Here is a 13,048-nt window from a genome sequence, read left to right on the forward strand (position 1 = left end):
AAAGAAGTGAAAATAATGGGTGTGGTGTGTTGGGTGTCAATGAACTCGGTAGATAAATCATTATCCATAAAAACTATTCATGTAGTTTGTTAAGAAATCACTTAGTGGAATGTTTATCTTGTTTGGAGTTTCCTTTCTTTCTCCTTGCAGTTATGAATGGTTTTGTAGTTTGTTTAAAATAGCTAAAACATGTTCCTTGTGATTTGGAGTTGGTACATATATGTGTAAAGCTGTTGAGCTGAGATGCTTGAAGGGTACTCTGTGTAGGTTGAGACAGTGCCATTTAGTTTGTTGATTCCTTTGGTGGCTTGGGTGCACCTTTCTGGTTTAGGCGATGTCTGCCTTTAGCACCTTATTGATAAAATTAAGAACTTCTAAACCTAGCTTGTTATGGTGCCTTTGGTGCCTTGGGTGCACCTCTTTTTTTTTTTTTTTTTTAATAACAATTGATATGCTAATGTTTTAATGTTAATTCAATTTTTCATAGTGTATTTGTTCCATCAATCTATAGTTGATGGAAAATCAAAATTTAAGCAACCATGCAGAAACCCATGTTGAGAAAATTGAAGGGTACTAATGACGGTGAAGTTTTAAGTATGAACACTTCTAGCATTTGTTCCTGATGTTGAGTTCTCATGTCTATAAAAACATAGATGGGGTTGGGGTAACTGCATCAAGCTTTGGGTCTTCTTTTTGTTTAATGTTGAGATTTATATTTTTGTTTGGGAGTTCTTATTTTCAGGAGCTAAGCTTTTATACTTCTCACACCTCTTCCTTTTTAACTATATCAGCTTTATTCCATTTTTTCTCCAGTACTTCTCAATCTAAGAAGTGAGTTCTTTCTTATTACCACTGCCAACATATTATCCCCATCATTGCATTTTCATTAATGGTTGGTCTTTACGCTGAATACAAGTAGATTTTTGTGTTTATTTATAGTTGAATACTTCATTTTACTTAGTGTAGTGGATCTGGTGTTTTTCATTCATTGAAGGATTATAACAAATATTTCAAGGGCGCAGGCAACTTGCTTTGCATAACTGGGTGCTTCTTTGTTTATCTATTTTTGTGCCATGTGATTATTGTTTAATGATGTGATTTAGAGATTTTTTTCTTTATCTAATTTTTTATACGCCTGTGATGTATTTGCATCTTAGTAGTAGGATCTTATGATTCAAGTTATAATCCTGAGTTATTAATTTTCAGCCCTCCCGATCCTAGATAGAATCTGAAGTTTAACAACATTGCAGCCAACAATCCTAACAACTGATCAATTGGTTGGTGTTTTAAATTACAGCTTTTGATCTATGGAAAACAAGACATGGGGATGTTCTTCAAGTGAAGATAGTGATGATGAGGTCTATTTGCAAAATCCAAGTGATGAAGAGGAGCTTGGCTTCTCATCTGGTTCTATACCCAAGTTGCAGTTCAGGTCAAACATCTTAACATTGTAAATTAGTACTTACTAGTAAAGACATCTCTGTTTATTACCTGTTGATGGAAGTCTATTTAATCACGTACAACATGTATCTTCTGCTAGGGGTCATCCACCATCTAGAACAGAGATTGAAGCCCTTCAGAAACAATGTGGTGGCATTCCTTTGAAAATCTGCCTGGTCACTGAGGGAAGGGTCAGTTTCTTTTCCTTTGACAAGGTGGAACTTGCTGTGCTACCCTGAACTTCTGCAGTGGTTTTAGAATATTTGAAATCCATAGTCAGTGTTTTGCTTTGGTTTGTTATGTAGTTTGTAAATATAGATGAATGCGATGTGCGTTGGTGGTTGCAAGTTGCGATGTTGAGAGTCTGGTTCTGTGTAGACAACAATTGTTACTATCTTATGTATGAACACGTTCGACACTTTTGTCTGTTTATGCCCCAAACATCTTTTTTATATTTCTGTGATGATGATTCTTTTAGGATAGAGAATTCTTATTTTAATAAAAAAGATACTTTGAATTTTCGTATTAGGAATGTCTGTGTTCTTCTTGATAGATGAGTTCCGCTCGTGAAACCTTGAGAAGCCTTTAACAAATATTTACGAATTTATTGCTACACTTTAATAATATGCTGATTCATGATTCTTACTTTTCTATTATAAAATGGTTTTCAAGTTCCACTCAGACTTTTTCGTTTAGAGTTTTCTCATTGATTAAGGTATTATATATTAACCCTTATTTGGTGGATATTGAGTTAGAAGATAGTAATGGACATGTTAATAAGAGTAGGAACGATTTAATCATATGGAAAGTTAGAGGTAAGTATACAGAGATAATAAAATCAAAGGAAAGAATATAATATATAAAGTGAGATAATTAAGTTGCAAGTAATGGTATAATGCTCAAACTAAGATTTTTTACATACAAATTTGAGATATGTTTAGATCATTAAATACATTGAGAGTCTAATATGTACTAATAGTTTATTTGTCTATCTTCGTTAACATGTGATTAAATCATCTAATACATACATTAAGAGTTCATTTGTCTATATTCCTTGAATTAGATCATCAGATGTAGTGCTTTTGTTCTTTTGGAAGGTTACATCTCGGATTGTTGAATCATAATATAAATTTAGAAGACAATTCCGCATATAAATTACATTTTAAATAACTTAATTAAAAGTTTAATCACTGAAATTTAAAACATTACTTTGTCAACTGTTTAGCATAAAAAATATTAATTTATTTTAGCGGGACAGGTTACAATTTTAACCCTGTTTTGCCATCCTTCAATTCTAGACATATTAAACATCCATATTTCATAATTGTTAATCCAGGTGAAATTTTAGTTCCATCCAAGTTCAAGTGAATTTGGAATTGAGGAAAATTCATTAACTGAATTGTTAAATATAATTTTTTTTCTATAAATTTTGTTACAAAACATAATAAAAAAACGTTATAAGATTAATAAATTAAGATTATCATTATTTTAAACTAGCGTTAACTTTTTCATGTTTAATTAGTATCATATTCTGAAATTCGTACTTTAAAAAAACTGATAAAACTATTACAATTTACTTATTCACTTCTAGAAAAAAGTAATGTCACGTCGATGATTTAATCTAAATTTTCATTGTAATTTAAAAATAATTTTTATTAACAATTACATTAAAATAAAAAAGTATATATATATATATATATATATATATAAATTACTAATTTAAAAAATCAAATCATTTGTTTTTTTAACATTGTTTGAATTCGATTTTGATAAAAATTTATAGACAGAGTATAGACAATAATTTACTTTTTAAATTGACATAGAAATATAATTCTTGTTTTAAATTATCAAAAAATTTAATTTAAACATTTTATATTAAGTTTTTAAATCCTTAATTTTATAATTTATTTTTTAGACATTTATTTAATTTTTTTTAACATTATTATTTGATTTTTCTAAATATTATTTCAGATGTTTATATAATTATATATTTTTATATTTGATATTGAAAAAAATGTATACTAATTTAATATTAAATATTTGATAATGTTATTTTATTTATTATAATTTTTATTTCTTAAAAAATTGTAATTACTATTTGAAATACAAAATGAATGGATATGGGTGTAAGTAAGTACCATCTATTATCAAATGAAAACGAAACAAAAGATTATATTTAAAAAACAAAAAAACAAAGATGAATGAAAAAAAAATTAAAAATAAAGATGAGATAATGAGCCCTCCGTTGACATTCTACTCATCTTCAATATTTCCAACACAAGACATTACATTATTTGGTTCATTGCACCTTCGAATGATGTCAATATATTTGACTCCACTACAATTTTTCCAGCAGATTGATGAATTCTCCAATAAAACTATTGGATTTTAAATTCTGTTGGTAAATGACTTCAACTAGGATCCAAAATGCGTCACTTCTCAACAACACACTTTTCATTTTAGTTGTTAAATTTTAAAACTTCAATACATCATAAATATCAATCATTTCAAACAATCAATTCTTAATGCAAAGATCAAGACTAAAACCCTACATTTATAACTGATGACTAATTCCAATTGAAATTTTTATATTCTAAATATGAAATTATTGATGGGTATTTTATTATTTTTTTTTCGATGAAGCTTATTAGGAAGATATTATATATAAATGACATGAGTTAATCTACATATAAATTATTAATATCATTTTTAGTCCAACATTTTAAAATATTAAATTTATGAGTTTTTTTATATGATGTTTACATTTGTTATTTTTATCAAATGTGAAATTTAGACAAACATTTTAATTGTATTCAATACGCTATTCTTTTCAAATTGAAAATCATAATATATCAAAATCTATAATAGTAATATATTGATGTAAAAAACTATTTTGCATTTTTAATTTTTTAATTACACAATTTATTGTAATACTTTCCCTATGTTATACTCCATTGTCATAAATTTTTACTATTAAAAATAATTATCTTTCATTAATTGTCAAGTTCTTCCCATTGTCGAAATATATTTTTTCATACTAATATTATGTAAACTTATAGATGACGATGCGCTTTTCTTTTGTCATATTATTATGTCACATATACTTTGACATAGTTATCACTTTCCATCAAAAGAATACTACGTGTCTGTGTTTTTTTTTTAAATTTTATTAACTATTCAAACTTAAATATTGATTTTTACATTGTGACAACCTAAGTCTACCTGTTTTTATTCTTTTATATATATATATATATATATATATATATATATATATATATATATATATATATATATATATATATATCTTTTCACTTTTATATATAAAAATGAAAAGAAAGACATTGCTGGTATTTTTATAATTATTTTATTACAATTAAATACTGGTGTGTATATTAATTTAAATTTAATAATTTCTAATATATATTTCTTTGTATAGTTTATTTGTTTTTATGTTATATTGTTTAAATGTAACATGTTATTATTTGAAGACTGCTACCAAATATTGGTGTGAAAGACATTGTTTGTACTGTTATCTAAACTGAAAGTTCTAAGTAGATATGTTCCTGTTTGTGGGAAACCGGTAGAGACACATAAGTTTCGTTAGTTAGAGATCGATTTGATAGTTAATTAGTTAAATAATTGTTATATATCCTCATCGTTCTAAAATACAAAACATCATCGTCCCAACACATTACTTTTCATCCCACGTACAACGTGAAATGAACACTTATATTTTTCATACATGCTTTGACATTTTCCATGGAGACATTTTCAACGCATGATGTTCAAAAAATTGTAACAATTTCAGATGATCACAAACGGGATGAGTGGTTGACTTTGACTATACCAGTTCATTGACTTGCTAATGCATACAGATACCAATCCCGGAAGTTATACATCAACTAAAAATAAGTCTAATGAGTTAAAATTAAATTCCACTTTTAATATGGTATCAAAGTCAAATTAGAACATATCCTAGCGAACTTTTTTGAACATTATATTTCACCCGTTATCGGACCATTAACGGATCACTCACTAATTTTTAGTACCACGCACGAAATGAATATACCTCGGTGTGAGGAGTGTATTGGAAGTCCTACATCAATTAGAGATAATATTAATTCACAATATATATATATATATATATATATATATATATATATATATATATATATATATAAATGGGTGAAATACTTATTTTAGAAACTAATTTATGGGGTTCTTATAATCTACTTCTAACGAATCCCTTGCACTATTTCCGAAGTTTCAACTTCACCTATTTTCCATTACAAAAGAGAAGAAAACCTGAGCACTTAATATCAGAAACCACCCATCCCTGAACACGAACAGAACCATGGCTTCCAACAACCTCGTCTTTCTTATCTTTAGTTGTACCTTTGTTATTACCTTGTTGAACTTCCCAACCACGAAAGCACAGAACGAGGACAGGGTTTACTTTGAGTACCAAAACTGTAGTCCAAACAGAACATCTTCTACCAGCGCATATCAAAACAACTTGATAACCCTTCTCTCTTCCTTCACTTCCAACGCATCTGCAACGTTATTCTACAACACCACCATCCTCAGCAGAAACAACACGGTGTATGGTTTGTTCATGTGTAGGGGTGACATACCCTTACGCCTGTGCAAAGAATGCGTGGCCAACGCAACCGAGAAGTTATCTACAGACCCAGAATGTAAGAACTCCGTAGAGGCTGTGATGTGGTACGCTGAATGCAAGCTTCGGTATTCCAATGTGCCTTTCTTCTCCGTCGTGGCCACGTCTCCAGGAATTTTTCTTGTCAGCCCTAGCGATGTCACCACCAACTCCACAATCAGCTTCATGATCTTCTTGCGCGACGCAATGAACCGAACTGCAGAAGCAGCAGCGGTTTCGGATGCGAGGTTCTCGACAAAGGAAACAAACTTGTCTCATTCTCAGACTGTTTATACTCTCGCTCAGTGCACGCAAGATTTGTCTCCGCAGAACTGCAGAACTTGTCTTGCAGAAGCAATAAAAGATCTTCCAACGTGCTGTGATGGAAAACAAGGAGGGAGAGTTGTGTTTCCGAGTTGTAACATTTGGTACGAGATGTACCTTTTCTATGGCCTCATCACTGATAATCCACCACAAAGACTCGCTCCATCATCAGGTTTTTCTTCTTCATCTTCATCTTCTTGTGGTCGTGGTGTTGAAATATAGCACTAGAAAGAGGATAGAGGTAATTTCTTTTCTTTACTTTTGAACAAAGACTTCTTCAGATACGTGAAAAATCGCACTTAGCTTCATAGGTTTTTACATATCATTCGCCATGCTCCATGCAAAAGAGAAAAAACAAAACTCATCACCTCTCATCAATTTGCACCTCATATTTCCCTAATTAGTTTAAATCACTTTTCAAGAAAGCATGTTATGAATTGGAAAATTATTTTTCATAAACTTTTAATAATGTAAACGTGCCAACTTCTTATTAAATGAAAAAAAGTTTGACGTGAAAAAAAAAAAAGAGAAAAATTTGATATAGTTTGAAAAGAAAATTTTGTCAAAATTTATAAGAAAAAAAAATAAAAAATCAAGGTATCATTTGTGAATCGGGTGAATATTCATTACATGGACTGCAAAGGTATTGTTTTTAAGTTTTGATCTGCTGCAGCTGGTCGAAAAAATAAGACTTGGAAAAGATCCCTGAGCAAAGGTGGTGAAGTCCAACATTTGAAATAAATTTTGTGCTATTTTATTTTGTTCTATAGATGTCTAAAAAAACAATTGAATGTGCAAATAATTGTTCAAAGAAATTGGTAAAATAATTCCAATCATTTTCGTTGTTTTTTTTTTCATTTTGATATAAAAGTATTATAATTTTCTTTAGACTTAATTGTATTTTAATTAGTAAAAACAAAATGAGATAATTGAATTATCCTGACACATATATACAAAAACGATCAAAAAATAAAAACCCTACTAATACAGTAAATTTCAAACAACCAATAAACTTTGGGTAAAAACACATTTTTCATAAAAGAATAAATTAATTGAGGAATAAAATCTTCAAAACATTTCCCTTTTTATTGACTTACATAGGAAGGTCCCATATCTTTGAAATTATGAAGGGTTAACCCGAAGCCTTTTTTGTCTTTGTTTCCTCGCATTTTTTTATCAGCAAAAATATTATATATATATATATATATATATATATATATATATATATATATATATATAAATAAGGGTCCTTGGATGTAGAGACAAAACTGTGGACGAGTCATGTGGATCAGTTCACAAGAAAAAAATGTAGGACGGATTAAGTATTTAACGAGCTTAAGCCCGTTTCGCATAACTCACATTTGCGTGGGTCAAGGACGGGTTGGTCCGCATTGGCCACCACACTCCGCATTGATTTAAATTTCTAAAATTTAGCCGCACCACCACAACACGGTCGTGTGTATTTTTTTTTAAGCAACTTGCTCATTCACATTTTTTTCTCCAGTCCATCCAAAATGACCTCAGTCATATTCGTGTTCATTTCATCCAAAAATAGTTTTCTCGTTCGTATTTCTTTCTTATTTTAGTGCAGTTCAAAACCATTTCTATTTTTAGTAGGCTTGTACATAAAAATTTTATAAATTATAAAATTATGAATATTACTTATTTTAAGAAATAGACTTATAGAAATTATTATTTCTACTAATTTAATTAAATAAGAATAAAGTTATTAAAATTCTTATGTGGATCACGATCTAGTCTGTAGATCTAGATCCGCGTGCCAAACGTTATGCAAGACGAGTCAATGAGGTGTTGTTTTGTGAATAATGTGTATTATAGGATTTTTTTTTTGAATTATTAGGGTTTTTGGAATAACAAAAATTATGAACAATTTGTTTAAAAAATGGATAGGGTTTTTAACAATTCATTTTTTTGCTTGCTATCAATATATCATGACCTAATATCATGTTAATATTTTTTTAATACAGGAAAAGGTCTATCACGAACTATTATCTTGATTCTTATTTTCGCTATTGCTTTGGTGGGACTACTTTTTGGCATTTGTTGTTATATTTTGATGCGAAGAAAAACAAGAAAGAGTAATAACATTATACTTATAGAAAATCGTAAGTATGGTAAAGAAAAATAAACTCTAATACCTACTTTTCATTTAGAAGACTTAATGAAGTTCCAAACTTGGATTAATGATTGAAGTTCTTTTTAGTTGGACTTGGAAGTTCTACTATAGAGTCATTGCAATTCAGTTTGGCAATAATTGAAGTAGCAACAAACAACTTTGCAGATGACAATAAGATAGGCAAAGGAGGATTTGGAGAAGTTTACAAGGTAACAAAAATTGTTATTCTTGTTTATTATATGCTCTTACTTTTAACTTTAATAATTATCTATTTTTTTAGGGTATTCTTATTGATGGAACATCTATAGCCGTAAAAAGACTTTCAAGAAACTCTAAACAAGGTTTAGAGGAGTTCAAAAATGAAGTTATGTTGATAGCCAAACTCCAACATAGAAATTTAGTAGCTTTCAAGGGATTTTGTCTTGATGAGGAAGAGAAAATACTTATCTATGAATACGTACCAAACAAGAGTTTGGACTACTTCTTATTTGGTTTGATTCTTTTCATCCATCCTTGGTTTCTTTTAAGTTTAACATGTATGTATTACATATTTAAGATATTTAATATATTGTGTTTTAAACATTCAAGGATTTGATTATGTTTTAAACCCTCAAGATATATCACTTAATTTTCTCAGATAACGAATATTCTTGTAGATACTAAACAAGAAGATTGTTTGACTTGGTCTGAGCGTTACAAAATCATAGAAGGGATTGCTAAAGGAATTCTATATTTACACGACCATTCTCGACTTAAAGTAATACATCGTGATCTTAAACCTAGTAATGTATTATTAGATGAAAATATGGATCCAAAAATTTCAGATTTTGGACTTGCTAGAATTGTTGAAAAAGACCAACAAGAAGGAAGTACAAAGAGAATTATTGGAACATAGTAAGTTTTGAATATCCATTCTTACATTTATCATCCCTTAACAACATGTTTATGATTATTTGTCATTTTTTCTAATTTTGCAGTGGTTATATGTCTCCAGAGTATGCTATGTTTGGACAATTTTCTGAGAAATCAGATGTTTACAGTTTTGGAGTTATGATTCTCGAAATTATTAGTGGGAAAAAGAACATGGGTTCATATGAACCACATCGTATTGTTAATTATCTTTTAAATTTTGTGAGTATAATATCCTTTTTTCCATATTTTTATTTTATTATCATTTATGCTTGTTGAATAAATGTGATTAGTTAACAATTTAAAAGGTGTAATGATTTGGCTAAGCTTACTGGTTGTTACAGGTTTGGGAGCACTGGAGGGATGAAACACCATTGAGTACATTAGATCCAAAGTTAAAAGGAAATCATTCTAATATTGAAGTCATTAGATGTGTTAAGATTGGTTTATTATGTGTTCAAGAAAATCCAGATGCTAGACCTACAATGTTGACAATTGTCTCATATCTTAATGGTCACTTAGTTGAATTGCCTTCTCCCCTAGAACCAACATTTTCTTTGGATCGAAGAACGAATCCAACTAATTCACAGAACCCAAGCTTGAGACAATTTGCTAACAATTTCATATCAGGCTCAATCAATGAGATGTCTATAAGTAAATTTTATCCTCGATAATTTTATGTTGAATGTTATCTATATCTATTTTGTTGAATCATATTATATTATTTGGCACTTAAATATCATACCTATCAAATTATAACTAAGTGTGTTCTCGTATTGTATTAAACTTTTGGTTTTAACTTCACTTTTCCATTATCTATTATATATTTTTATAGTGACAAATGGTATGTTATGCTTAAGTTAATTTTATAATGAGTATAACTTTTAGTTTATCATTTTTAAAGTTGAATTTGCTTACAATCACATTAATATATACACTTTTTGTGACATTCCAAGAATATCTTAACTCATATCATAGTACATGAATACCTTATAAAAAAAAATTCTAAAGATTATTCACTACAAATTCTTGAAAATTGGAATTCTTTATTTCATACAATAAACATATATAATTCATCATCTCTTAGGGTGTGTTCTTTTGTGGGTGATGATTTGAGGGAGAGGGAGATGATTGATTTGGATTAATTAGAAGGTGATATTTATGTTGTTCTTTTTTATGGATTTGAGGGTGATATTGGAGTGAATTTGAAAATAATTTTTATGAAAGTTTATGAAGGATTTGACCGATGTGACTAAAAATAAATAAATTTAATAGATGAAAATGTAGAATGACCTAATTGTCCTTGGTGTTAAAAAAGTATAATAAAATGATATTTAGATTAGTTGTAATTAGTTTCTCATATATTATTATCAATAAAAATATTTTAAATATTTTTTAATTGAAAAAAAATTATATTAAAATATAGTTGATTTAGAAAATTTAATATTTTAATTTAAAAGAAAAACATTTCCAACAACACCATTAATAAAAAGTCAACTCCAAGCATGACATAATATATAAGAAGTACACACATGACAACATACAATATGATGAATGATACAATCAAAGTCAAGCCTCTCTACTCATATAAGTTTGCAACCTATTCCAACGATTTTCTACCGGTATCTCCATAAGACGTCTGGTATGAAGTGGATGTGAACAAAGAAAGTCGTAGCACTCTCTTAATAAGTTGTCATCTGAAATGTTCATGGTTCTTAGTAACTCAGAAATTTGGTCTCCTCTATATTGAGCTGAAGGTGTTCTAAGAACTAGGTTGTATTGGTCATTAAGTAGTGCATTGCGTCGTTCAATAGCTACAAGTTGGCGGTTAATAGCTACAAGCATTCGTCGATCAAGAACATTTGTTTTCTCAAGTAACTCCAGTATTTTGGAATCCATCTGATTTAAATACACATAAGAGTCAATTAAAATAAAAATGATAAACACATAATACAAGATGAATATAATTTCAATTCATTCAATTATATGAATAATTTCTGTAAAGTATCAGCTAACTCAATACTCAACTTTTTAATTCCTTGTTTTTATGTTCTAGGATTGTTCTTTAAATATTCATTTTTACTTTACAGGGGCATAATTATTCATATTTATGAACTTTCTTTAAATAATTATTACAAATTTCTTATATCTATATTAAAAGCATAAAAGCATGTTTTCTTATACCTAACCACCAACCACAGCGAGCCATTTCTTATATATATATATATATATATATATATATATATATATATATATATATATATATATATATATATATATATATATATATATATATATATATATATATATATATTAAAAGCATGAGTTTTGTATAGCTTACCACCAACCACAACGAACCATTTATTATATCTATATTAAGCATGCGTTTCTTATAGCTAACCACCAACCACAAACCAATTCTTATATCTATATTAAAAGCATGTGTTTCTTATAGCTAACCACAACGAACCCGTTCAAGAATGGACACCAAGACACCAAAAAAAATCCAATACGCATAAATATTCAACTCATCGCTGCAGCAATTCACCACTTTCAAACCCACTTTAACTCACCGCTGCACCACGTCCAAACTTCGGAACCCACTTCAACTCGTTGCTGCTCCAACAACGATGGCTCCTCCTCCCGCTGTCGTGAAGTCGTTCACCAACCAAAACGCGTATGAGTTCCTACCACACAAATGCAGATCAGGGAAATGGAATAGATTCCAAAAAAAAAAAGAACCGGTTAAATAGGATGGTACAATGGGTTGGAATCAGATCCAGAAAAATGTTAACAGGTTCCATTCTAGCTGCGAAAACAACCACAAAAATAGATCTGATTCCAGAAACAAATATGGATTCACCACTACGTCAACACTGGACTACTGCACTGTGAACTGTCCGACGAGCCGTCAACCTCCTCGTGTTGGCCACCGTCCGTCTTCTCAACAACCAATGGTGATGGAAAGGTACCAAGTGCATCATAGTATTCAAATGAATATAAAGAAACGAAAGATGCAAGACAATGGTATTCAAACGAAGAGAAAGAAAGGAAAAATGCATGGGAGTGGTAGGGAAAAAGCTCACCTCCTACAGCTGAAGTGCACACTGTCCGCGAGAGTCCCAAAGTTCTTCCCAATTCATACAAATATAATACACCAATTGTGTTCAAACTTATTAATGATAATCGAATGCTTCATTCAAGACGCTCAATGGTCAAAACAGGTAAGGAATCTATCTTGTTCATGCATCAGGAATCTGAATCTGCATTGTACTTCTCTTCGTTTGAATTACACAACTCCTGGAAAGCCATGGTTAATTTATTTGAAATAAAATATTGAGGGTAATTATGTAAAATGGCCCTGGATCACTCTAATATCTTCATCTCAGAGGGATGCGAGCAATCCATTGATCCCTCAAATCATCGCTCTGCATCGCTTCCGTATCTTTGGAAAAGAACACGAATAATCTTGCAAATCAACGCTTGCCATTCTTTTTCTTTTTGAATAGTAAATTCATGGAAAATAACACACGCTTAAAGATGAACTCTTTGATAGTTTACCAAATGTTGAGTTTAAAGAA

At 29.7% G+C, this 13,048-nt stretch overlaps 2 protein-coding genes across 2 annotated transcripts; both read left to right on the top strand.

Annotated features, from left to right (window-relative positions):
- The first annotated feature begins 1,307 nt into the window (after positions 1-1,307).
- On the top strand, positions 1,308-1,724 carry LOC146886025 (uncharacterized). Its single transcript, XM_085672928.1, has 2 exons — positions 1,308-1,450; positions 1,505-1,724. Exons 1-2 carry the CDS (start codon positions 1,308-1,310, stop codon positions 1,677-1,679), a joined length of 318 nt encoding a protein of 105 aa, XP_085529054.1. The 3' UTR covers positions 1,680-1,724.
- A 3,967-nt stretch (positions 1,725-5,691) lies between these two features.
- Positions 5,692-10,161, top strand: LOC114183114 (cysteine-rich receptor-like protein kinase 25). The gene is made up of 7 exons (XM_028069997.2): positions 5,692-6,593; positions 8,410-8,547; positions 8,646-8,767; positions 8,839-9,049; positions 9,215-9,452; positions 9,536-9,689; positions 9,812-10,161. The coding sequence occupies exons 1-7, from the start codon at positions 5,795-5,797 to the stop codon at positions 10,139-10,141; spliced, it is 1,992 nt and encodes a 663-aa protein (XP_027925798.1). The 5' UTR covers positions 5,692-5,794; the 3' UTR covers positions 10,142-10,161.
- The last annotated feature ends 2,887 nt before the right edge of the window (positions 10,162-13,048 follow it).

This window comes from Vigna unguiculata, chromosome 5 (genome assembly GCF_037176805.1).
Source record: "Vigna unguiculata cultivar grain cowpea cultivar isolate G323 ecotype 2 chromosome 5, ASM3717680v1, whole genome shotgun sequence".
Lineage (NCBI taxonomy): Eukaryota > Viridiplantae > Streptophyta > Magnoliopsida > Fabales > Fabaceae > Vigna > Vigna unguiculata.

Excerpts from the sequence above, each read along its gene's own strand:
- LOC114183114 (XM_028069997.2), top strand. The coding sequence starts at position 5,795 with ATGGCTTCCAACAACCTCGTCTTTCTTATCTTTAGTTGTACCTTTGTT. Across the intron at positions 6,594-8,409 it reads AAGACTCGCTCCATCATCAG|GAAAAGGTCTATCACGAACT; the intron begins GTTTTTCTTCTT and ends TTTTTAATACAG. Across the intron at positions 9,453-9,535 it reads AAGAGAATTATTGGAACATA|TGGTTATATGTCTCCAGAGT; the intron begins GTAAGTTTTGAA and ends CTAATTTTGCAG.
- LOC146886025 (XM_085672928.1), top strand. The coding sequence starts at position 1,308 with ATGGAAAACAAGACATGGGGATGTTCTTCAAGTGAAGATAGTGATGAT. Across the intron at positions 1,451-1,504 it reads AGGTCAAACATCTTAACATT|TCTATTTAATCACGTACAAC; the intron begins GTAAATTAGTAC and ends TGTTGATGGAAG.